At 34.5% G+C, this 24191-nt stretch overlaps 1 protein-coding gene across 2 annotated transcripts in view; it reads left to right on the forward strand.

Moving 5' to 3' along the window:
* The window catches only part of MYCBP2 (MYC binding protein 2), a 196503-nt gene that overhangs the window by 119807 nt on the left and 52505 nt on the right, over nt 1-24191 (forward strand). Inside the window, exons 47-56 of one of the 2 annotated variants that reach the window (XM_050708276.1) lie at nt 620-832; nt 4186-4241; nt 4631-4746; nt 6676-6773; nt 11091-11207; nt 11973-12113; nt 17509-17583; nt 19689-19913; nt 20854-20986; nt 23940-24065. In XM_050708276.1, coding sequence (XP_050564233.1) covers nt 620-832; nt 4186-4241; nt 4631-4746; nt 6676-6773; nt 11091-11207; nt 11973-12113; nt 17509-17583; nt 19689-19913; nt 20854-20986; nt 23940-24065 — 1300 coding nt within the window. The remainder of the gene's footprint in view (nt 1-619; nt 833-4185; nt 4242-4630; nt 4747-6675; nt 6774-11090; nt 11208-11972; nt 12114-17508; nt 17584-19688; nt 19914-20853; nt 20987-23939; nt 24066-24191) is intronic. The other variant, XM_050708273.1, reaches the window with a different exon arrangement.

Consider the following 24191-nt stretch of genomic DNA (forward strand, 5'->3'; position numbering starts at 1 on the left):
TATGACATCTGCAGCAACTAAACACTTCATTGCAGATTTAGGATGAGTCATGCATAAATTTATTTTCCAGGTAGTCTGTTCAGGTAATCCAGGTAGTCTGTTCCTCCTCAGAAAACTAAGTTCAGCTGGCTCTTTGTTATCTACACTAATAGATGTCTGTGGTACTTATGGGAAAAAGAAAAAAAAAAAAAAAAGATAAAATATGAATTAAAGTGCACAGTGCCAATGTAATAGGGTGCTGTGCCAGGTCTGGCAGGCGCTGATGACTCACTCTGAAACCTGAAGCATTTTCTGTTGTCAGCAAACTTAGCTAGTACACCAGAATATACTGTGCTTCCTAGGGAGTGCTCTGCAACTGGCATAAGTTATCTAACCTTACCCTTACCGATCACATGCAAAGTCAGTTAGGTGCTGCTTTCCTGTACATTTACATTCTCAAGTTTTACACTAAGATGTTGTTCTTGACTTTGTCTGTGTAGACGCATGTTTTTGACATAACTAGATGCAAGTTCTTTAAGCAGTGTCACTGTACTTTAGCAGGTCTAAAAGAATATGTAGGTTTGCTTTCTCCCTGAATCATTTCCCTAAGTCATTTCCCATATTCTGTGTCTGATTATAGGTAGAAGTCAAAGCTATTCCTGTTTCTCAGAAAAAAACATCTTTGCAACAAGAGCAAGTAAAAAAGGTGCAACGGATACCAGGGAGTCCTGCAGCAGCTGCTTCCCCTAGCGCTGATATGACTTTCGGAGGACTTCCTTCACCAAAGCTTGATTCTTCTTATGAGCCAATGATAGTAAAAGAAGCTCGATATATTGCTATTACAATGATGAAGGTAAATTACTGTCATTTGAGCAAGATTAGCTATAAAATCCAGTATACAAAGTGGGTAGAAGTATGCGAAGAGGAAGGGGTAAAAGTATGTTTCAGTTTGATCACAATCTAAAAATTCATTAGTTGCAAATTACTTTGATTATGTTTATTAAGTTCAGCAGAAAAGTAGATGCTTCAAAATGGCCAACTGTGCCTGAATTGTAAAGCAAAAAATAAACGGGATTAGTATATAAAAAGAAAAGTTGTATATTTAATTTTGATTACATTGATTAGTAAACTAGTCTGAGTGAGAGGAGAAATAAAAACAGCTATTGAAATAAGGGGGAAAAAAGACAAGCCTCTGTACCTATATAGGGCTGGAGTGTTTCATAGAACCTATATTAAAACCTATAACTGGTGAACGTAAGAAAAAAAATGGAGCTAAGCAAAGTTAGAAAGATCATAAAAATGATTGGTGTATCAACTCAAAATTGCCAAATAAATCATCTCAGAGACTTTGCAGGCAACAGTTTTTAAAGACATGAAAACAGTTACTATTGGTTTGAGTGTATTTTAAAACGGAAAGGTGCATTTATATATAGGTAACATATTGACCCAGTTACGAGATGTGACATGATATATATAACTAGCAGTTGGAAAACTTAATGAAACATGATGTTGTGGTTTAGCCCGGCTGGCAGCCAAACACCACACAGCCGTTCGCTCACCCTCCCCCCTCCCTCTCCGGGATGGGGGAGAGAAACGGGAAAGTGAAGCCTGTGAGTTGAGATAAAGACAGTTTATTAAGACAGGAAAAATAATAACAATAATAATAATAATTATTACTATTAATACTATTATTATTATGTGTACGAAATAAGTGATGCACAATGCTATTGCTCACCACCCGTTGACCGATGCCCAGCCTATCCCCGAGCAGCCGGCCCCCCACCCCGGCTAGCCACCCCTATATATTGTTCAGCATGACGTCAGATGGTATGGAATACCCCTTTGGCCAGTTTGGGTCAGCTGTCCTGGGTCTGTCCCCTCCCAGCTCCTGCTGCACCCCCAGCCTGCTCGCTAGCAGGACAGAGCGAGAAGCTGAAAAGTCCTTGGCTTGGTGTAAGCATTGCTCTACAACAATTAAAACATCAGCATGTTATCAGCGCTCTTCTCATCCTAATCCAAAACATAGCACCCTGCCAGCTACTAGGAGGAAAATTAACTCTGTCCTACCTGAAACCAGGACACATGATTAATCAGGAGTTAGAGAAGGATAATGCTATACCCTGTATGGATTTATGTGGAAAAAAAGTCAGCAAACTACTGTCTTTTAAAGGGTACAGGTTTGTTTTCTGCAGATGGTAATGCAATCAATATAGGATAAAACAAATGATTTAAAAACTTGTTAACTTACATGTCTAAAATGAAACGAGTGTGGGGTTTATTTATTTATTTACTTTACTTGGGTTACTGCAAAGATCACTCCTTGTCTTGATGCTACTTGGTATTTTTATCAGTGACTTGAGCGAAAAGGTACATTATTTATTTATAGTTTGAACCCAGATGTGATTTCTAATAACCATTGACTACAGGCTTCTTTTTAGCAATAGGTATCAAACCTGTTCGCACAGCTGTTACAGTGGCACACCTTGCAACACATTAGGTACTCTGGAGTAACTGTCTGTGGAGCAAGTGCAAGTGTCTAGAAATTCATCTCCAGAGCTCCTTTGAGTGAGGAAAGCTTGGTATTAGCTAATCAACTTCAATAATTTTTAATTTGAATCAAGTAAAGGTAAAATTAAAATGAAAGTATTCATTTAAAGTCACCTTAGCATATAGGACAAAAGTTTGTAATGGTCAAACAGAAGAAGTAAATTACACACATCAAGATAAAATACAAAAAGTGTCTTTTGCTGAAGCATGATTGACTTCTATGTTTAACACCTTTTTTGGGGAAGTTTCTTGCAAGTTTTGGATGGAAAAGACTTACAATAAATCTTTTTTTTATTCAGGAAGAGAGATGGTATTTTGCTACTTAAGTTAAGGACAGTCCCACATTCTGAGAAATGCAACTGTGTTACCTGCTGTTCCTGATTAGCTTATTAACTTTATTGATTCAAGAAAGTTAAAATTCTCTTTTACTTCCCTCCTTGCATTACTTAGTTACTTCACTGCAAAATACAGACATCCTCTGACCTTTCTGTTTTATGCCAGCTTGTACGTTGTATCAGTGCTAGATAGAACCATCCAAATACAATTAGAAACTGTAGCTCCTCACTTTGTGACAGTAAATTATACATACAACAAGTATGGAGGATTGAAACCCAAAACCATATTGGATATTTGGATAAAGACCCAGAATGGCGGATCTGCAGCTGTGTTCACGTGTTTTTATCCTTCCTTTTTTTTTCCACTGTTGTTTTTGATGGAATGTACAAATCTGATAACTCAGCAACTATTGCAACTAGTGATACATTTGCTGAGTTTTGGGACTACTGTAGTCTACTTTTGTGGAGCTTTTCAGTGCAGTCATTTCACAAGAAACTGTGAAAGTAGATTTATTTATTTTTTTTCTAGTGAGAATCAGCAAAAGTATCACCTCAGTACAGAGGGAATTTCTTCATTTTGAGTAGAAAGAAAGAGCATCCAAAATTGCCTTGGTAAATCCACTGGGCTGCCTTGCAGTTATGTGCAACATGTTTGTTTTCTTACCTTCACATGGTCTTCAATGCACTGCCTAATGTTATATTTGTTATCCTTATCCCTAAGTTGGAGAGAGATGGATTTGAAGGGTGGACTGTTTGTTGGATAAGGAATTGACTGGATGGCCACACCCAGAACATTCCAGCCTGTGTGTCAAGGTGGAGGCCAATGACAAGCAGTGCCTCTCAGGGGAACAGTTTTAAACTAAAAGAGGGGAGATTTATATTAGATGTTCGGAGAAAATTCTTTAGTCTGAGGGGTGGTGAGGCAGTGGAACAGGTTGCCCGGAATATATATCCATATATTTGTGCCTACAAGGAAGTTGAAATCTGGATTATTAAACAGAATTTTTAGAGGTAAATTAAAAGGAATTCAAGGGCTTTTAAATCAAGTTAGATTAGAAGGGATTCAAAGACTTGACTGTGAACAAAGCTTTTGTTAGCAATGTGTATTTTTGTTAACGGCAATTTAAAGAGAGAATGAAGATACTTGTTTTATGTATGTATGTCTTTGTCTCTCTTTCTGAGTTCTGGAATTGGTTTTCTGGTTTCCTACTAAATGTTTCTGGTGAGTGTACAGTTAGATTTGTGTGTTTTTTGAGAAGATACTCTGCTTTCTTTTATTTGATAATTGTTGATTTTATGTTCATTTAATTTCATCTGTTGATAGGCATATGAAAATTACTCATTTGAAGAACTACGCTTTGCTTCACCAACACCAAAGAGGTAAATGTTAAATAATTATTTTTTATTAGATACTAAAATTAAGATGTCCCATCACTTTTGCTTACACCCTGAGTTGCAGGCCGTTTGTTTTCTTAAATTTAGAGATTCTGGTTTAAAATATTTCATTCTTAGTTTTTCTAATGTTTATTCTCTATTTGTATTATCTATTCTCTGAATGTGATCTTTCATCTTCTGCTGTCAAAACGTGCTGTAGAAGGTTATAGCTTCATTATAAATAACGTGGGGTTATTGCTTTGGACAGAGGAAGAAAGCTAATTAGATTATTTCAAAGAGAAAAAAAAAGCAGAGTTTACCAAACTAAGTGTTACAGACGATTTCCAAGAAGACAGTAATTGTTTAATGATCTCAATTGTTTTGTTTATGCCTAGACCCAGTGAAAACATGCTGATCAGAGTCAATAATGATGGTACATACTGTGCAAACTGGACTCCCGGCGCTGTTGGTCTCTATACCATTCACGTTACTATAGATGGCATTGAAATAGGTACTTAATTTTCACAATACTTAAGCAGAAATTAATCTTATATCCGCTTTGAATACCAATAAAGGCATATCTTGGTGCTCCTAAGATTTAGTATTAAAAAAGTATTAAAGTTCATAGCAAAACATAGTACCCCACTTTTGGTTAAGAAGCCTTCTATTGAAATCCCTCTTCTTTCTCAAAAGAAAAAAGGACCATGGCTATTCTCTCATTGGAATAGGGACATATTTGGCAACTTGAGTATTCGTAATGCATTTAGAAAACAAGAATAATAGAGTATCTTATTGTCTGCTCTGTGTTGCGTTGAGAGGTTTAAGACTGCAAGAAAAATGTCTTGTTTCGACTGAGAGTGACAGAGATGTATAGGTGGGGGGAGGATCTGAAGAACCTAAGAAAAAAAGAAATTGTTCCCAACTGTGCAGGAATAAATTGTCATTTCCTCTGTGGAAAATTGAGAAAGAGTGGTCTTCACTGAGATTATCCTAAGTCTCAACTGCTAATACCAATATTAAATGCTTTTGGTTTCTTCCTTGCTGAAAATAATTTATCTGTCTTGCTGGTCCTGGGAAATATGAGTTACTGTAGTATTCTGGGGGAAGATTTCCCCTTCAGAAAATGTCTACACTGTGAATTGTCCCTCTTTAATCCTACAGGTGGTATGGTGAAGACAGCAGCACAGATACTGAAGGCATTGTAATTAGGCCCATCTCTCATAGGAGGGTTTAAGCGAGTGCACCAGCAATTTATCTTTGCCAATACTGCGCAGCACCTTTTGCAAATAGATAAACAAATTTCAGTCCCGTTCCAATCCAATGTGTGTTACCTACAGAAAATAAGATCAATATTAAATTTTTTGTAATAGTTATCTTTGTTCATCTTCATTCATTGCATAGGGTTAACTTTTAGAAATATTAGAATACAGTTGTTAACCTTGGTTATTAGACAGGTATGAGTGTCCTCTAGTAGTTGTCGATGCCATCTTTCTTCAATGTTACTTCTGTTGTTGTTCAGTGGGGTTCATATACCCATGCTTGACCCATGATTTGCTTAACTTTGGCCCTCTTAAGTACTGGTAGCACTTAGTTTCTTCTCTGTTTCAAATCTTGATCCTTCTAGATTCCTTCTGTTACTTACACATTTGTTTAAAAGAACATTGCTGAAAACATTGCTGATTTATCACTAGGTCTGGCTGCTTCACGTTCTTGCTCTTCAAAGGGTCAGCCTGTAAAACAAAACAAAACAAAAGCTTAAAACCATTAAATTGCTATAGTTTGGCATTAACAGTGATTTCTGAAAATATTTTTTTAAGATTACTATTCAAGGTTATATCCATCTATTACAGAAGTTTGAACTGTTTCTTTATTTGTATTTTTCTTTCTGATCTGAGAATTTTACTGTCTTGAGATATTTTCTAGCACCTCCTGGTTTTATAACAGTGATGGTAATTAAAGATGCTGGCTCTTTAAATTACAGGCCTTTCCTTGTTGTGTAGCTTGCCTTCTAAGGCTGTTGTCTGTTCATTTCATTTTGTGATTAGCATCTGCAGCAGTATAGCATGCATAAGCTGTTGCCTCTCTAGGAGCTTTTACTTGCACCCTTCAAACATTTAATTCTGTCTTCACCATTCCTTGAAGCATGTCTGTGCAGACATTAGGATACAAAATTACCTAGTAGTGAAGTGGACACAGCGTGTGACAGATATCTAATACCAACATTAAATTATATATCTGTGAATTTCTACGTGTGACTTTATAAATTTTGATAAAATAATACTTTGCACCATTAAGCAGCTGCAAGTGTTTGTCAACCAGATAAGTGAGTGGCTACTTTGCATGCTATTAAGTTGTAGCACTGATAAACTGAAGTTACTATATGACTAATAAATCCACTTACTTTTTTTTTTTTTTTAACTTAGTCTTTGTTTGCTTATAGATGCTGGGCTAGAAGTGAAAGTAAAAGATCCTCCAAAGGGAATGATACCACCTGGAACACAGCTTATTAAACCAAAGGCAGAGCCTCAGCCAAACAAGGTTTGAAAAACTAAATAAAACCCCAAACAGATAGTTGTAGTTGGGTGGGATTTTCCTGTCGTTTAATATATACTTTATCACTTCATAGTGGTACAGGACTTAAGAATATTTGCAAATCACTTTAATGTGCTGAATGGAATGAAATGAATATACAGAATAAAATGAAAGATGTTCATTCCATTTTCTTTCTGTATACCCATTAATAAAGCTGTTAGAAACTATATAGAAACTACCTTTCCCTTGGCTTGTCACACAAATATTGTGCAACCATTATGAAAACCACAGACTGCATTCTACACTAATATTAGTTCTTTTTATTTGATGTTGTGCTATGGTATGAGTTGTACAAAGGGCACATATTGTTTGTCTTCTGATAAGGCTCTTTCTTTAGGCAGCATAAAATCCTAAATTAGTTTCTTGGTGATGTCTTCCTTTCTTAGAATGTCATGCCTTCATTTTAAAAGGTTATCCTTTCTATAGCTTTTGACTTCTCCATTTCATGTTACTGTTGTACCCCAAAAGACTAAAGTAGACACAAATAACGGATGAAAACTGAAAGATGGTGTGGCACTGCTGGCGAAATGCCCAGATGAGGGAAATATCCTCAACTCCCTCTTTATGCTAAGGAAGGGTTATTAAGCAAAGCACTGAATCTTATTTTCATGCAATAAACTTGTATTAAAAGATGTGAAATTCTGAAAAAGCACAAAGTTATCCTTCCCTTTCTTATTACAAGAGCAAAAGTGGATTTTTAAAAAGTGGAAAGAAGTGGATTAGATATCTTCCCCTCTGCTAAGAAATACACGGTTACAAAAAGAACTGGGTGTTTGCCAACTTCTTAGCTGTATGGTACATCTTGATAAAATTCTTTTCCAACTTTCTGGTTAATCTAGAAATAGTACTTTTTGTTATACAGCTCCCAAGTCTGTAAATACATCATCCAGTGTCTGCTTCTGCCACTAAAATGATTCTTTTCCCTGCTGCCCTCCTCAAAAATAATAAATTTACTTCTAATTTCCACAGATATTTTTATTCATTGTTTTGTTTGCTTCTTCCACAAAATTATTTTAGGCTGTCTCCCTTCTCTCCATTAGGAGTAGCTCCTTGTGACTTCCTGGTTACTTTATCTTATTTATTATCTTAATAAAAACTTTTTATTGGGTGAAATGCATCTCGCAGATGTTAATGGTATCTCCATCCAAGCTGTGTTTTACTTACTCAGTGAAGAGAAAGAGACAGTTGTTAAGATACAAGTTGCTGGATGTAACTGCCTTCTTTCTTTTCAATTACTACAGTGGGAATTAAGGTGACTGGTTCATATATAACAGCTATATTTAGTCAAGTAACAGTCATGACAGCTTAAAAAAAAACACAACAAAAACTTGACAAAAGTTAGGCAACTGATGTTTTGTGGCAGTAGTCAAGTGTTTAATCATCTGCCTGTGTTGTTCTTGTTTCTTTTTCCAAGTTACAGTCTTTTTGAAAGAGGAACCATGTTTCTGTCCTGTATATGGTGTTTGTTGAGCCTTTGTCAACACCAGGATTTATCAGTGTTGTAGGAACACAGTAGACTTCTCACGATAGATCATTTTATCAGTTTTCTTTCTTCTGTGTCAAAATTGCATAATGAACCAGGTTAGCATAACTCCACGTATGTGAATAGCAGTATTATAAATAATTCAGAAAGATAATCATTGTGCTGTGCTTCATTCTTCTGAAGCCAAGAATGCAGATTAGACATGTACATCAGAAATGGTCCAATATACCAAATCCAATTTCACTGAGAAAAAATGGGTCAGTTAAGTCCTAGAAACTTCTTTCTCTCCTTTCCCAGCCCTAAATTTCAGATAGTTATAACCAAACATCAGGAATAGTGGTGATCTGTTCTCACCTGGAAACAACAAAATGTTTTTGTTGAAACAGGAGCATTCCAGTTTTGGAGTCAGACCTAATTGAATCTCAGGTTGAAAATGGATAATATATTATGATTTTGTATTGATCTCTTCATTTTCTGTTAATTGAAGTTGGATGAAAATCTGTCTTTCCTGTCCATCAAAAGTGGTAAAGGAGGTTATCACAGTGATCTGTATTCAGCCTGGAATACAAGAACTGGTGCCGCCTCATTGGCTGTGAAATTTAGATTAACTAATTTGTAGAAAATCCTATCCCACGTCCTACTGAGGGAAACACTGCCTTACAATCTGTGTAAGGTAATTCAGGGTAGTTGGAACCAAATACTAGAAATCAGTCCTAATTTAATTGAATTGGAAGGGGCAGGACTGTTACCAGTATGACTGGAATCTAACATGTTTTGTTTCTACTGTCCTCACATTACTAAACAAGAAACTATCCGATTTAAAAAAAAAAAAAAAAAAAAAGGGAAACCAAAAAAAAAATGGGGCTAGTTTTTTGCATCCTTCCATGGGAGGTTAACCCACTTGTAAAGGTTGTATTATTCTATGCAGCACACATTTCTGTGCTGCAAGATGTACCTCTTTTCAGATTCACCAAATAAGAAGGCACAGTAACAAAGCTCTTGCAAAGTTCTGTGCACTCTAAGAGATAAGTACATGTCAATTACTATGCCTTTCTGCATTATAATCACTTCTTCTAGTCAGAGCCCAGTTTGTGTGTGCTCCATGGAAGAAGCAATTTGGGCAGTGTTACATGAATAAGATACTGAACCATCATGTTATAGAGACACACTCCAAGCAGAAAGGTGCTATATCAGAAAGAAGACTCATACAATTAATGTATGGAAAATGCTCTTTCCACACCTGTTTGTAACCAAATCCTGTGTGTGAGTTCTTCTTCCTCTAAATTGAAATTTTTAATCCAAGCTCCAGTTAGCCTGTCACAAGATTTTTCTGAAGTAACATTTCATAGGGGTAGCAATGTAAAAATTAGGAATCCCTAATTTGCAAGGCTTTGTTTATTGGCTTCTCTATGTTGAGAATGCTGTAAGCAATGGTTCAGCATTATATTTTTACAAGGAATGGTATGGGATGGAATGGTTGGAAGGGACCTAGAAAGATATCAAGTCCGATGCCAGACCACTTCTACTTCAGGGCCAACCAAAAATTAAAGCATATATTATTAAGCATATATTCAAATGTCTCTTAAATACTGACAGACATGGGACATCAACAACCTCGCTAGGAAGCCTGTGACCTTCACCATAAAGAAATTTTTCTGAATGTCCAGTCTGTATGTTCCATGGAACAGCCTTGTTCCATTCCCACGTGTCCTATCATTGGTTACCAGGGGAAAGAGATGAGCACCTCCCTCTCCTCTTCTCCTCCTCAGGAAGTTGTAAAGAGCATTGAGGTCATCTCTTAGCTTTCTTTTCTCCAAACTACACAAAAACATCTATGTTATTGTGTTGTTTTGTTTTTGTTTTTAAAGCCTTAAAATGTATATAATTTCTTAAATAATTTGTTTAGAGGAAAAAAAAAACAGGTTAATGCACTGAGCTTTTGCCTTTCTTTACCATTGTCCTGAGTTGATTCTTTCCTTATCATTCTGTGCTAATTTGAAGACTAAGTTCATACTTCAGTTGATACGTTTGTTTTATAATGTTGAGTTTGAAAATAACCTTCAAAGAAAAGTTTTGTACAGCGCACACAGAATGTATGCATTTCTTGAGCTGTCTTTTTCGTTTATAACTTGTTCTTTGGGACAGCTGCCTGATAACATGTTTGAATGGCAAAAAAAAAAAAGTGAATAACAGCTGGGAGATTTGGGGGGCTGTAGTAAATCAGACTAGTAACAAGGAGTGTCTCATCTAACCTTCCTGTGAAAAAAGGAAGAAATTATTCAAATGCCTATTTCAAAAACAAGTAGAAAGATCTGTTCTTTTGCTATTCTTAAAAGGCTATTTAGACTATCTACTAAGGAAAATATCCATATTTTGGCCAAAAGCTGACTAAGCAGAATATTATGGTAGTGTCAAATGAGGACTGATAATCTTGAGTTGGTCGGTTACTGGAAACAGTAAATTTGGTAAGACAAAACCCTGAACCTCGAAACGTAAAGAAGAATAAATTGTAGGTGGGCAGTTATAAGAATGAGAAGCTTGTACTGAATATTGTCTGGTATAACAAAACCTTCAGAGAGATTGAGTTGATGTAGTTTAAACATAGTTTTAACAAAAATAAGTGAAATCATACACAGCAGCCATGGGAAACTAGCAACAAACTGTAACTCTGACTGCCATCTTGTCACTAGCATTTCAGAATCTGTTAAACCTATTTCTTTTTACTCTGAGAGCTCTGTTCCATTTTTTTCTTCCTTACTATCTTTCTTTGCTTCTCTTAGGTTCGCAAATTTGTGGCCAAGGACAGTGCAGGGCTTCGTATCCGTAGCCACCCTTCCCTTCAGAGTGAGCAAATAGGCATAGTGAAAGTCAATGGATCCATCACTTTCATTGACGAGGTAATTAATGAGAAATTTCTGTTGAAAATTGAGCTAAGATGTAAAGTTAATCCATGCAAATAATGTTTTTTTCATGTTTAAATGTTGACATGTACAACTTAAGAACATAAGAGTATAAATCGCAAAAATCTCAATATTTACCAATTTAGTTTTTCAAGCTGTCATTTCCTTTTTATTTGCTTACTTGAAAACCTTTGTAACAGGCACTGTGATATCAGGAAACAAATGTCCTAGAGTTCATCTTCCAATAATATCTCTCTAAGGATTTTATGTTTAGCTATTTCAACTGTATATAAAAATCCAAAGATGCAGGTATCATTTTCATTATATCTTTCACTTACACTTCTGAAAGATCACTAGTGTGTTAGACTACTGTGCATGTATACTTCTTCTAGTATAACTTCATATACAAGGAATATTTTTGCAATTTACTAAGTTAAATGAGCAGTGGAAAAGTGGAAAGTGGAGAACAGTAAGCTTATAAAGGCTTGGCTTTCTTTCCTCTGTTCTCTCAAAGCAAATCTTATTATTGCAAGATCTGATTTAAATCTGTCTTTGCACCTTGCATTCTAAAAAGATGTGCTTCCCATTGCTTTAAAATTCTGATTTTGTCAATATTCCTTTTTACCTCTTCTTATGTCCTGTCAGTATAGTGAAGATCATTACATCCTTGCTACTGCTGTTTGTCTAATGTCTGTTAATCCTTGCTAGCCACAGAACGGTTACAGGAGGGCATGGCTCGTTTTTGTTGCTTGTTTCCCATAGATCCACAATGATGATGGTGTTTGGCTGAGGCTGAATGATGAGACAATAAAGAAGTATGTTCCTAACATGAATGGTTACACTGAAGCCTGGTGCCTCTCTTTTAACCAACATCTTGGCAAGAGCCTTCTGGTACCTGTTGACGTAAGTAAAAGGTGCCTTTGAAAAATATCCGAAGTACACTCTATCCTCATTACAAGACTTTCTTTAATTAAGGCTGCAAATGAGTCCTGAGGTTAAAAAAAAAAAAAAAGTTGTGTAATTACTAAATACTATCTTACACGTGTTTCCATTTTTGAGGGCTATTGTGTAATGAGGGTGGAGTGTAGCAATGTACAAAGCTTTTTATGTTAAAGGTTCTTCTCCTAAAAGAGAAGCAAAAGTGGAAAGACTGATAAAAAAGTATAATCATTAGATTAAGCACCAGATGTTCCTGATGCAAGACTTCATTGTCCATAAAGTGGCCCACTAATGTAATGATCTCAGAAGAGGCTTACAGCCAGTAGTTAACCAATGTAATTGAGGCACTTTTTTAAAAACTTAAAAAATTCTTTAGGCTGTGTTGTTTTTCATGGATATTTTTGTGAGTTTTATATTTGAATTCCTGAGTTACAAAATAGTAGCTAATGAAAGAATCACAGCATCAAGGCTCAGTAAAAAACATTTGAGTTTATAAGAGTAAGCGTAATTTATCTGGATAACTTCAGTGGTGATCACCATCACTACAAATCAAAGGTTACACATTTTCTGGCAACAAGATACAATTAGATACAAAAGTGTATAAGTGTATAAGCCAAACCAATGTTTCTCAAAAAACTTCTGAAATTGTAGGTCTTCTGGCTTATCTGGTTTTGTGCATTCACCAAAGTGGGCAGTAACATGGTTTCTTCAGGGCAGAGTGTGAGAAGGAGATCTAATTGCTAATGCAGCTATTTAGTTTCAACTTGTCCTGTTATATGGGTGAGCTATCAACTTTGGTAAATCAATTTATCAATTTTGGTAAATCTTGTAAGCATGGAAGGGTATGATTTTTTTTCAGATTCTTGTTTTTATTTCTAATACTTTTTTTATTTGCTGTGGGGAATGTTAATCATCTCAGCAGTCACATATATGATTAGCAAGAACTTACTGGTTGGTATATTTTAAATGGCTCCAGTACACATTTATTTGTGGAGTAACATACACTTTGTTCTCTGAGAAAAGCTTTAAAGAGATTATCACTCTTAACAAAATAATAATAATAATAATAACAACAATAATAAATCCTGAATATTAAATTTTGATAACATAATCTTGATGATTCAAATTTCACTTGAATAAGTAAGCCAGGTACAATTAAATGTGAAAAATAGTGTTTAATTATCATACATCTCACTGTATGAATGCTTCTCTAAAGTTCAGATAAAATATAGTAGATCTTTTTTCTTCTTAAAGTGTGTTGTGAAAGTTTTGATACCACGTGAACTCTTAGAATATGACAAATATGGCTACTTTTATTTTAACTAACCAGTTACATCACATTCTCAATCACACTAGGTAAAAGTCACATGCTTTCTTAGTTTCTGATCAGTCAACAGCCAGTAGCAAACAGCAAAGATGTTAAGAAAGCAACTATTAATGTAAGGTGGTTATGTCTAATAACAGATATTTTGAGTTACTTCTGGATAGAAGCTTTCTTTGCATCTCTCTCATACTTTCATACTTTTGAAAAGACATAGCATGTCCTGAAACTATTTTACTATAACCGTATTTAAGCATTCAGACTTGTTGGTTTGATTCATAATCATAAATGGAAAAAAAATCTACATTTTCGCTTTCTTAATGGCCACAAAACAAAAGTCACAGTTCAGCGGCTTACTTTTGACTGCCTTAGTCTCTACTGCAAGCTATTATGTTCTTATGCACCACACAAGTTGATGAAAATTAATAAACTCTTTAGTAAGCTCCTGACTTTTGTAAGTCAGCTTAAAACTCTTTTCTGCTAAATCTTGACCACATAAAGTGATATTGCTTTCTTGTATCTGCCCATCCTTTTTTTGTTTAATTGGGTAACTGAATGGCGTTATGAGCAAAATGTAGTAAAAAATCCGTTAATATACACGATTTCTAGAATCTACAGCTGTTCAACCAGTATTGGCTCCAGAAGAGGGAAACATACTGGAAGGAGTCTCATAAGTGGCTGCAAGTACATATGGAAAATCAAGTGGCTGAATTAGTCATGCTAATCCCTGTTCAGATTAATGTCACAGTACTTATAGTAGGCTCGATTTTTATTCAACTCTGGAGTATGCAGACTTGGCAGCTCTGATGATGTTACTTTGCTACATTTAAAAATATAAGCTTTTTGTGATCGTCAGTTACGTAGAAAAAATCTTTCAGTACATTTTGTAAAATATATTTAAGGTATGCTTTTTACAGAAAGCTTTAATTGCTCTATTTTATCACTATTAATTGAGCAGTGAATAAAAAATAAAAAATATTTTTTAAAAAAGATTTAAAATGATAAAAATCACATTTTTTCTGTAGTGTTAATTTCAGCCTCTAGTCCTATTGACATATATACCGTATTTACATTTTCTGTTTATTTATAGACATTAACTAGTTATTTTATGATAAAGCAAATATTGAGTATTTTAGATCTCCTTAGTACACTGTTTCTATATATTTTGATCAAAGGTATTACATTTGTAGATAAACGATCATAGGGAAGCAGAGATCCACTGTGGTTGCCAGACTCTATTTATTTTAGTTGTGGTCATTTACTTTCTCAAGAAACACTGTATAGTCAAATCTGTTCCTACTTTTGCTCTTCTCCTTTCATGAGGAACAGCTACGTAGCCATTGATCTAAGCTTGTGAATCTAATCCATTTTAGGTAATACGATTATGAGACTGTGAGTCTAAACATGTTGTGAATTTGGATTAGCTTCTTACTGTCCTGATAGTTACTTTTCCTTCTGTCATGTGAGATTCAGTTAATTGTTCTTGCTAAGTTCTGGTAGAGGTTATCATGTATACAGACAGTTGTGTATTCACGCATGCACACAGTAGAAGATATATACAGCATAAAACAATACACACTAGTGAGAAATAGTTTTATTTTATGGGGAGTTAATGGAATTTGTCGTTTGGTTAAACTCAGGAACTTTTTAAAAATCATATTCTGAATATGGTTTTGTTCCTTAATTTTAAATGTCAAATGTATAATTATAAGGAATACTGTATCCTGCTGCCCAGTTTTAGTGTTACATTCCCCAACCACTACAGGCAAGCAGAACTGAGAAACTTCAAGTTTTTTAAACTACTAATGTAGTGTAAGAGAGAACCAAAATTAGTGTGTAGATTGCTGAGTTTGATTGCAGAACCTCAGAATGTTTTGTGGAAACACTGAAGGACATTCACAATAGATTTCTACCATCATTTTAGATGTGATGGGAAATAATGGGTATGTTGGGTAAAAGTCTAAAAAATCATTTAAGATAACACTTAGATTTGAAAAATAATATTATTTGAGATTTTAAATGCTTTTTTCATTGCTAATTTCTAGTGGCAAAGTAATTTATATTCAGTTTTATGATTTCTGAAACTTAAGCTTGATTGGAAAAAAGGTATGAATTTTTTCCTGGAAGAATTCCTGAAATTATTTTTAATTTTTGGAAGGGAAGGCTTGAAAGGAAAAAATGAACTAAATCTACAGATGGTAGCATGAGGACTAAATACAAGAGCTTGTATGTAGTAGTTTCTTCAGAATTAAATATTAATTCTCAATTATATGATAGATATATTGATTTACACTGACATATGACATGCTAAAAGCCAAGAAGCCAGAAAGCTCTAAAGTTCGAAGAGCAAAGGTCTGGTTTGATCTTCTCTGTGTTGCAGAGCCAGCCAGCATGGTCCCACTTCAGTGCTGTGTGTTTTTCACATATAGCTTTATGGCATACAAAACCAGATCTTTGAAATGATAATTCAGTATCTTGGGTATGGTACCCCATTCCTCTGAACAGCAGAAAGTCACAAAGTAGATTTGTTGCAAAGTAATGTAATCAGTCTGTTAAGCTACATTGGATGCCTATGAAGTAAACTCTCATTAGGCAAATGTAGTCTTTTTATAATTATTATAGTTTTATGTCAGATTGGTAAGCCTTTATTCTGTGATTTTGTGATCTTCCTGTCTAACACACCACCACCACCTTCCCTGATGCCCCCAGGCATCTTTTATTTGTGCATTAGTGCCTCTTTCAAATTCAGGAGGAGGTGCTGCATTCTAATGAAGTTATATGGTGTTTGATAATGTCTTCATTTTTGTCCAAGTTTAAAGTTGTTTTCTTTACTAAAGATTGATGTAAGGAGAATTTTTGCAAACAGTAGTAGATGATTTACTTCTGTCATGAGGTTGATTTACTTATTTTTAACATGTTAATGTGTTTTTTTCAAGGAATACAGAGAATGCTTGCCAATTTCTGCTTAAAATGATTCTTTTATTGTTATTTTCTTAATTACTGTTAAATTTTGGTGTCAATGCTGCAGGGATTTCACTTGGTTTTCCTGCCAAGATGGGGATAGGAAATTAAAAAAAAAAAGTGTCTTTACCAAAGGGATTGTGCTGTAAATACTGGTTATTAATACTACTATTTATGTACTATTAATTATTTCTTTTGATAGGAACAGTGAAAATTTCTTTGAAATGAGTAGAAACAAGTTTATGGAGAGAGGTTACTTAATGGAGAAAAATGGCTGCTTTTGGTGTTTTCCAGTGGCTAATAAATGCCGCCCTAGCTGTTCTGTGGGGGAAAAATGCACAGAACAGTAGAGCTTGTGTCTATAATATGGGCTATTGCTTATAAAATTAGGGAACTCGAGCAGCTCCATTTGATTGTTGATAATTCATAATAAAGTAGTAAATGAATCGTATGTCTTATAAAACTAATGAGATCTTAGTGGTTCTTCCTTACAGCACTCTGCAATTTTTGCTTCTGGTAAAGAGTGTGATATCGATGTGCAAAGTAGTGAAATCATTCTGTACAAGTGAGTTGCTTTCAAACATAGAGAGCTTAGCCCTTCTGCATCTTTGCAGTTCTGAATTGGTGACAAAAGTCCACGTGCAGTTGTCCTGCAATAATTGAAATCCTTTCAAAACAGCAGACTGTCTTGCTTGTAAAACTGTGGTTTATGGTGGAACAAACTACTGTTTTGTTGTAACAGAAGAGTGGGATCTGTCTGTGCATAGTCTCAAGCTTTATAAGAAATGTCTGGCTCTCAGTTTCAGTAAATGGCATGACACACTACATCCATTTCGAGCTTTTGACATACCAAACTGTTTTTGTTTAATAGATGATTTGGCAAGGGGAGCAATGAACTCTCAGGTGACTTGATCAGAAAAACAAAACTTCACTTTTGCAAGATATTCTACCAGTAAAATTAGTTGTGGAGAAAGTTTGCATTACTATACTTCTAGCTTCTTCCTCCGGTGTTTCTTTGTTCCCGTTTCCTTGTTGATATATGTCTTTTTTTTTTTTTTTTTAAACTTTGTTGTTCAGAATGTCTTTAATGCTAGCCAAGGAGTAAGGGATTTGGACTTTTTTTCATGGACTTCCAAAGCTTTACCCCCTAAGGTGAGTTAATTGACAGGAACAGTCACACTGTATCTCTTTTTGTTTTTCAGAATGTACCTTGTAATTCAACTTTACATTAAATATTCTTTGAAGTCTATTTTACCTTGAAATATTTTTACAGTAAATACAAGGTTTGCATAGAATGCCGTATCTGGATCTTTTCCTTTATGAGGAGAAAAAAATTTTAGGGCAGATTAATTCATATGTAGCATTCTCCTTTATTAAAAAAATACAAATTCAGAGATGTTAATAACATAATTCTCCTTCTTGATGCAGAATGAATAGTAGGTTTTTTTCTGTTATTGAAGGGTTCACATGAAGTTGCAGTATCTAATAAGATGACATTCATATGAGGAAGGCCACAAAAATTTAACAAGTAGACCATTCCTATTTTTTTTTTTTTTTAATGTGCAATTACAGGAACAAATTACATTATACGCAGTTAAGCAGTCTCAATTATCTACATAAGTGCATATCTAAATGTCTTTACAGCCTTGTAGTGATTTTTAGATCCAAGTTGTTTTCACATGAACTTTGTAATGAAGATGGTGCTCAATATTGCACCTACTGGTTTAGAGATTTAAAAATTTGTTTTTCACTGAATCTTCTTCCTCAAGATAACAAACTTCTTTACTGTTATATCACGATCTAGACAATGTTCACACTATCTTTAGAACGCAGAATTTTTTTCTCTTTGAACCAATTTACTGCAGCTTGCTTTGAAAGTTAACATATTTACAGAACAGGTTCATTTGCTAGAAAGGCTTCTTGGGAAGACTGTTATGTAACTCTGGACATGATGCAGACTTCAATACCAAAAATCTGAAAATATATTAATTAGAGATCAGAGGAAATACTGTAAATTAATAAAGAAATAACTAGAATTTTGGTTTAAAACTGATAAAAGTGTTTTTCTACACAGCAGGTAATGAACTCCTAGAAGGTGTAGTTACAGGAGATTGTGGATGCAGAAAGTATCAGCACATTCAGAGGGGATTAAACATATTTATAGGAACCAGATTCATAAACAGACACCAGAGGAAGTAGGGGTGTACCCTCTAATATCCATAATAAAAAGATTTTAAATGTTGTTGTTATGTAAGGGATGGACCATTAATAATGTCTTGCATGCTACTTCTGAACAGCATCTCCTGTTGCCATTTTCTGGACTAGGTGAGCCTCTGGCTTCATCCACTAGGGCATTACGTAGGTTTTTAACTTTCAGGGGTTCTTTTAAAAGTACATATGGTTTGCATTTTAAGCATAATAAAGCATTCCTGTTTCTCATTTGCTTTCTTCTGATAGGAATGTGCAATATGTTACCCCCATCCTTCATAGTTTTTTGTATAATAGACATTTTAGGCATTTTTATTAAGCCATGGCTAACTGAAAATCTATAGTAGTCTCTTATTTTTAGTAACTACCATTTTTTCTACTGGTAGGAAACTCAAAAAGTGTGTTCTCGTTTCAGATTTGGGTATATATTTAATCTCTAATCGTTACTGTGTGAAATAAATTTACAGGCCATTTTTATTATGTGAGTGAAAATTATAAATATGCACGACTATTTCTACGTGCATTTAAGTTTCTGTGGTGTTTCTGTTACTCTGTCATAATTTTACTTTTACTCTAAATTAACAGTGTGTTACAAAATCAAAAAGAAGCATATCATTCGAAAAGAGGTGATATTTAAGTTCCTTTTACATAGCCCCAGGCTTTTTGCTATATTATTTCACAAATACAGCAGGAGGAATGAGTGTGTATCCTGATAAATGTCAGTATGAAGCAAGGTTTAGTCAAAGTGGTAGAGAAAGTAAATTGTTTCTAATTGTAGATATGGGATACTCCTTTTAAATAAATTGCCTACATTTCTGTTTCAAGAGTGATAGGGTAGCTTTTCAATTAAATTGCAATTTACTAGTAGTTCAGTTGTATATTACTGCATGCTAAAATTAGCAATGTAACTAGTACCTCTTCTAGCTTTGGAATTTAATTATTGTAGTCTTTAAATAAGTATTTCTTATATGAAGAGTTCAAGGGTATTATTAATAGGTTTTATTCTGTTTTTTTTTTTTTTGTTTTGCCTTTTTTTTTTAATTTCTCAGGAATCTAGGTCTAATACTGATGATTTTTTCAAAGACCTAAATTCACACTGCCCACAGGAAGCAGTGATGCAAGAACAAGATATGCCATTCCTTCGAGGTGGTCCTGGAGTGTACAAGGTAGTGAAGACTGGCCCATCAGGTCACAACATCAGAAGCTGCCCTAACCTTAGAGGTATCCCAATTGGAATGTTAGTTCTGGGAAACAAAGTCAAGGCAGTGGGCGAGGTATGGATCATTGTAGCTTCAGTTCATGTCTTCATAGATACCAATATATAACTAGTAAACTCAACAAAAGAATCTGCCCCTGTACAGGTTTGCTTTTCCAACCCTCATGATAAATGCTAACTTCTGAACTTGGTTTGTATTATAAATACTAATGCAATTCTGTTTTTTTGTTTGTTTGTTTGTTTTTCCTTTTAGATGTGTGTCTTGATTGGAATAATGTTAAAGTTGTACTGACTGCAGTTACATATGCTTGCTTATATATTTCTGTTACAGTATTCTTTTCAAAATGTTGTTTCCTATTCAATGTTTTTGTCATACTCTTTGAAAGAATTTTGTTTCACTGAAAAAAAAATTTCTAGGACCTAACCAATTAACAATTTATTCTGTTCCTCTGTTTTGATTCATTTGTTCAGTTGCTGAACTATTGTTACTGTTCCCAATTGTCCAGCTGTGGTGTTTTATGGTTAAGAATGGCTTAAGGATGAAGTGTGTCATGCTATTTCCTAAATACAGTGACAGGAACAAAATTAGTATTTGAACAAACATTTCATATATATAACTTGCTATTATAATTCTACTGTTGCAGCCACCAATAAAAAGGCATACCTTGGTGAATATCTCCTTCAAGTTTTTATTTGGGCTTGTTTGGATGTTCCAACGTTGCGGTGTTCGTGATTTGCTTTTTCTGAACATAAGCAGGTCTAATATTTTTTGAAATATCCCTAACTGTATATGTGCCATAAATGGTTTTGGTCCTTCAATCTGTCTCAGTCTGTGGCCTTAATTTAAGAAACATTTAAAAAAAAAAAAAAAAGCTTTAATTGTAATATGAAGATTGGAATGTGCATATTTTTTTCAGTTTCTGAAGTAAGTTGCTGAGTCATGCTACTGAATAATCTGGAAAGTCGGTATGTTGTGCTTTTTTGTGTGTGTGCATCAGGTGACTAATTCAGAAGGTACATGGGTGCAAATGGATAAGAACAGCATGGTAGAATTCTGTGAAAGTGATGAAGGCGAGGCGTGGTCATTAGCTAGAGACAGAGGTGGAAACCAGTACCTCCGACACGAAGATGGCAAGTTGTTTTGTTTTGTTTTTTAATTAACTTAGAAAAAAATTACAAGAAATTTAAACAGGATAAATAAAGAAGAAACTGAGTTTAAAACAGGTATAACATAAATTCGTACTTTCTCATTTGAGTTGCTTTACACTGATGAATTTCAAAGTTGTTTAAATGTTCTTTCTATGTTTTTAAAAGAACAGTTAAAACATTTCCCCATATTTTCTTCTGTACCAGTTATGGATCATAATATTATCCTTCCTTCTTTTAGCTGTAGGGATGATTTTCAAATAAGTACTTGTATATTTCTCCTATTAGCTTTCTTCGGTCTATTTTGTGTTTCTAGGAAAAGCAGAGCAGAAAAAAATATTTACATTCCTTTTGGTTGTGTTAAATTTGTTAGTTCTGCCACACTGCATCCTATTAAAAACCCGTTACATATTTATTTATTTATTAACACCGTATTTAAAATTAATATCCCACTGCTAATTACTCTAGTTAGCAAAGAATTATTACCTTTTCTTAAAATGCAGAATTTCTGTCCTGATAATGTTCAAACTGGGTAAGACCTAGAAATAATAAAAGAAAATGTAAGCAAAAGGTTATACAAAATTTGTTATTGCATATTTTTAATTTTCTTCAGTTCTTCTTTCTTTTCTTCTTTGTACTGCTCTTCCTCCAAACAGGCTGTCATTACTGATCTAAAATATCTTTCTTTCACCTGAAATGCTTCGTATAAGTGCATTGAGGCATCTTGAAACTGTTCTTTCCCTATTAGATAGACCTAACCCACCTGGATGAGGTTCTCCAGTACAAGATTATGGCCTACCTGTATTCTTGCAAAAGATGAAACAGGGAGAGAGAGATCTGTTAGTATTTATACTTCTAGAGGAGATCATCTAGTCCAAGCTCCCTGTCAGTGTAGGTTCAGTTAGATGATGTTGCTTACACCCTTGTCTAGTCAAATTCTAAATATTTCCAACCTTTCTGGACAACCTGTTCCAGTATTTGACCCACCTTTGTGGTGAAAACATTTCCTAATACAGTTTCACATTCTGTAGCTTTTGTTTGTTGTCCCTTGTCCTGCTTCTTTGAACCTTTGAGAAGAGTCTGGCTTCATGTTCTCTAAACCCTCCAGTTTCTCTCAATATTTCTCGCTGAGAATACTTGTAAGTTTCTTCCACTGATCATAAAATTGGGTACGATTTCCTCTGAGCTGGTTTGTTTCAACTCACTTCAGAGTTATTTTCTGCAAGCCATCTTTTTTTTTTCTTCATATATTTCTCTGTTTCCTGATTGAATCTGAATATTCTCAGTTTGTAATTTTCTCACTCTCTTTATGAAATCTAACACATCCATTTGCCAAAAGATGTCTTCTGGAAAATTTTCTAATGCACGTCCTATGTGTCAGTGTGTCTGGTTCTATTCTTCCTAGATAAGTCTTTGTTGTTATAATTAAGGTAAATGCGGATGTCTCTTGTGCATCTAGCTAAAGCAGTTTGCTATCAGTGCAGTTACTGAGATATTTCAACATATTCTGTGTTCTTAGTACATCTCAGTATTAAGGAGCTAAGGAGCTTAAGCCACATACGAAAATGATGTAAACTAATTGCTTTTTTTTTTTTTTTTTTTTACCATGAAATGAATTAGGAATTCTGCTTGTTATCAACTTCCATACTTTTGCTGGAGGGAAATAAGCATTTGGAGGAGCTCTGGCTAGATTTCCATCTGTCTCTGTTTTCACACATAAATAATACCCTATTTCAGATTGCTTTAATATTTTCATTACATAAGTAAATGATAATGAAATTCTCAGAAAGACGTAGGGTTTGTGTCAGAGCTAAATGCCCAAGTCTGTAGACAGGTATACAAGTACTTTAGCAGGAAAATTACAGCAAAATCTATATATGTCTGTAATTCAGAGAATCAAGGTTGATTTAAGATAGATTACACACCTGTTTCAAGTGCAGCATTTTGCTGTTGCTTTCTAATTCACCCATTCCTCTTTAAGTTCTAAGGCCAATTTTCCTTTAGCAGATAAACAACATTAACTTAACAAAGGATTAAACTTTTTTTTTTAAGTGAATGTATGTGTTATCTAAAAGTACGTAATCTGAAATGCGGTTTTGGTCTGAAATGCTGAAATTTTATAAAAATGGCCCTTAGAAGAGTTGTGATTTTTTTTCAATTAATTTTAGTATGGTTACAAAAGGAGAAAGTTGGTCAAGGTGCCAACCTGATCTTTTAACCTGCATTTAAGAGATTTCATGTGAATTACTTCTTGCAGATTATTACTTGGAATGATACTTTTGACCACATTGTCAGTAATGCCACTGTAAATCTAAATATTCAAGTGGATTCTGTCTCATATATTTTAGTTCTTTGTTCTTATGAATATTTTGAAAGACTCTAGGGTAGTTTTGGTTTGAGTTTTTGTGGTATCATACAAAAAGCATAACTGTAGTACTTGGTATCAGATATGAATAAATTTGTCAAGGAAAAAAATGCCTTATGTTCTGGGAATTAGTAAGGATTATTAAGTCAGGATTAGAAGTTTATTGGCTCTGAGTTTCTTGTCACTCTTAAAACATCTTTTGTCCATCAGGGTTTATCAAATAAATTTAACAATTGCTGTCCAAAGAACAAATATTCAAATGGTATGGTGTTACCAAAAAAATAAAATGTCAAGCCTGTTCCTAAGTGGCATATGACAGCAAAACTTGCAGCAACTCAGTCAAATATAAAACTAGACTGCATGGTATTAAACCCTCAATCTTTTCAATTTTAGAGCATGACCTCTAGGGAAGAAAGATGTCGTTTTCTTTCTGAAGAGGGTTGAGTAGAGTAGAGGAGTGCTATCTGTGGGGAAAGAAAGAAAAATAAAGCTCCTTTGCCTTGTGACTCATCTTTCCAATGTAAATCACTTACTTAAAAGGTCTAATTCTGAAGTGATGTGTTTTTTTTGCAGAGCAAGTTCTTCTAGACCAAAATGTTCAGACTCCTCCCCCAAGTCCTTTTTCAATACAAGCTTTCAGTAAGGGAACAAGCTGTAGTAATGGACAAGGGTTTGATTATGGCCTTGGAAATAACAAAGGTATGTTTTTACACTTATGTTTTATAAAATTATGTTCCTCTCAATTTTGCTTATGTTTTTGTTACTCATTTCCTACTCTTTTAGGCACCATCAGATGTGCTTCAAAAGATAAATCCAGTAACAGTG

Source organism: Cygnus atratus, chromosome 1 (assembly GCF_013377495.2).
Source record: "Cygnus atratus isolate AKBS03 ecotype Queensland, Australia chromosome 1, CAtr_DNAZoo_HiC_assembly, whole genome shotgun sequence".
NCBI classification, from domain to species: Eukaryota; Metazoa; Chordata; class Aves; order Anseriformes; family Anatidae; genus Cygnus; species Cygnus atratus.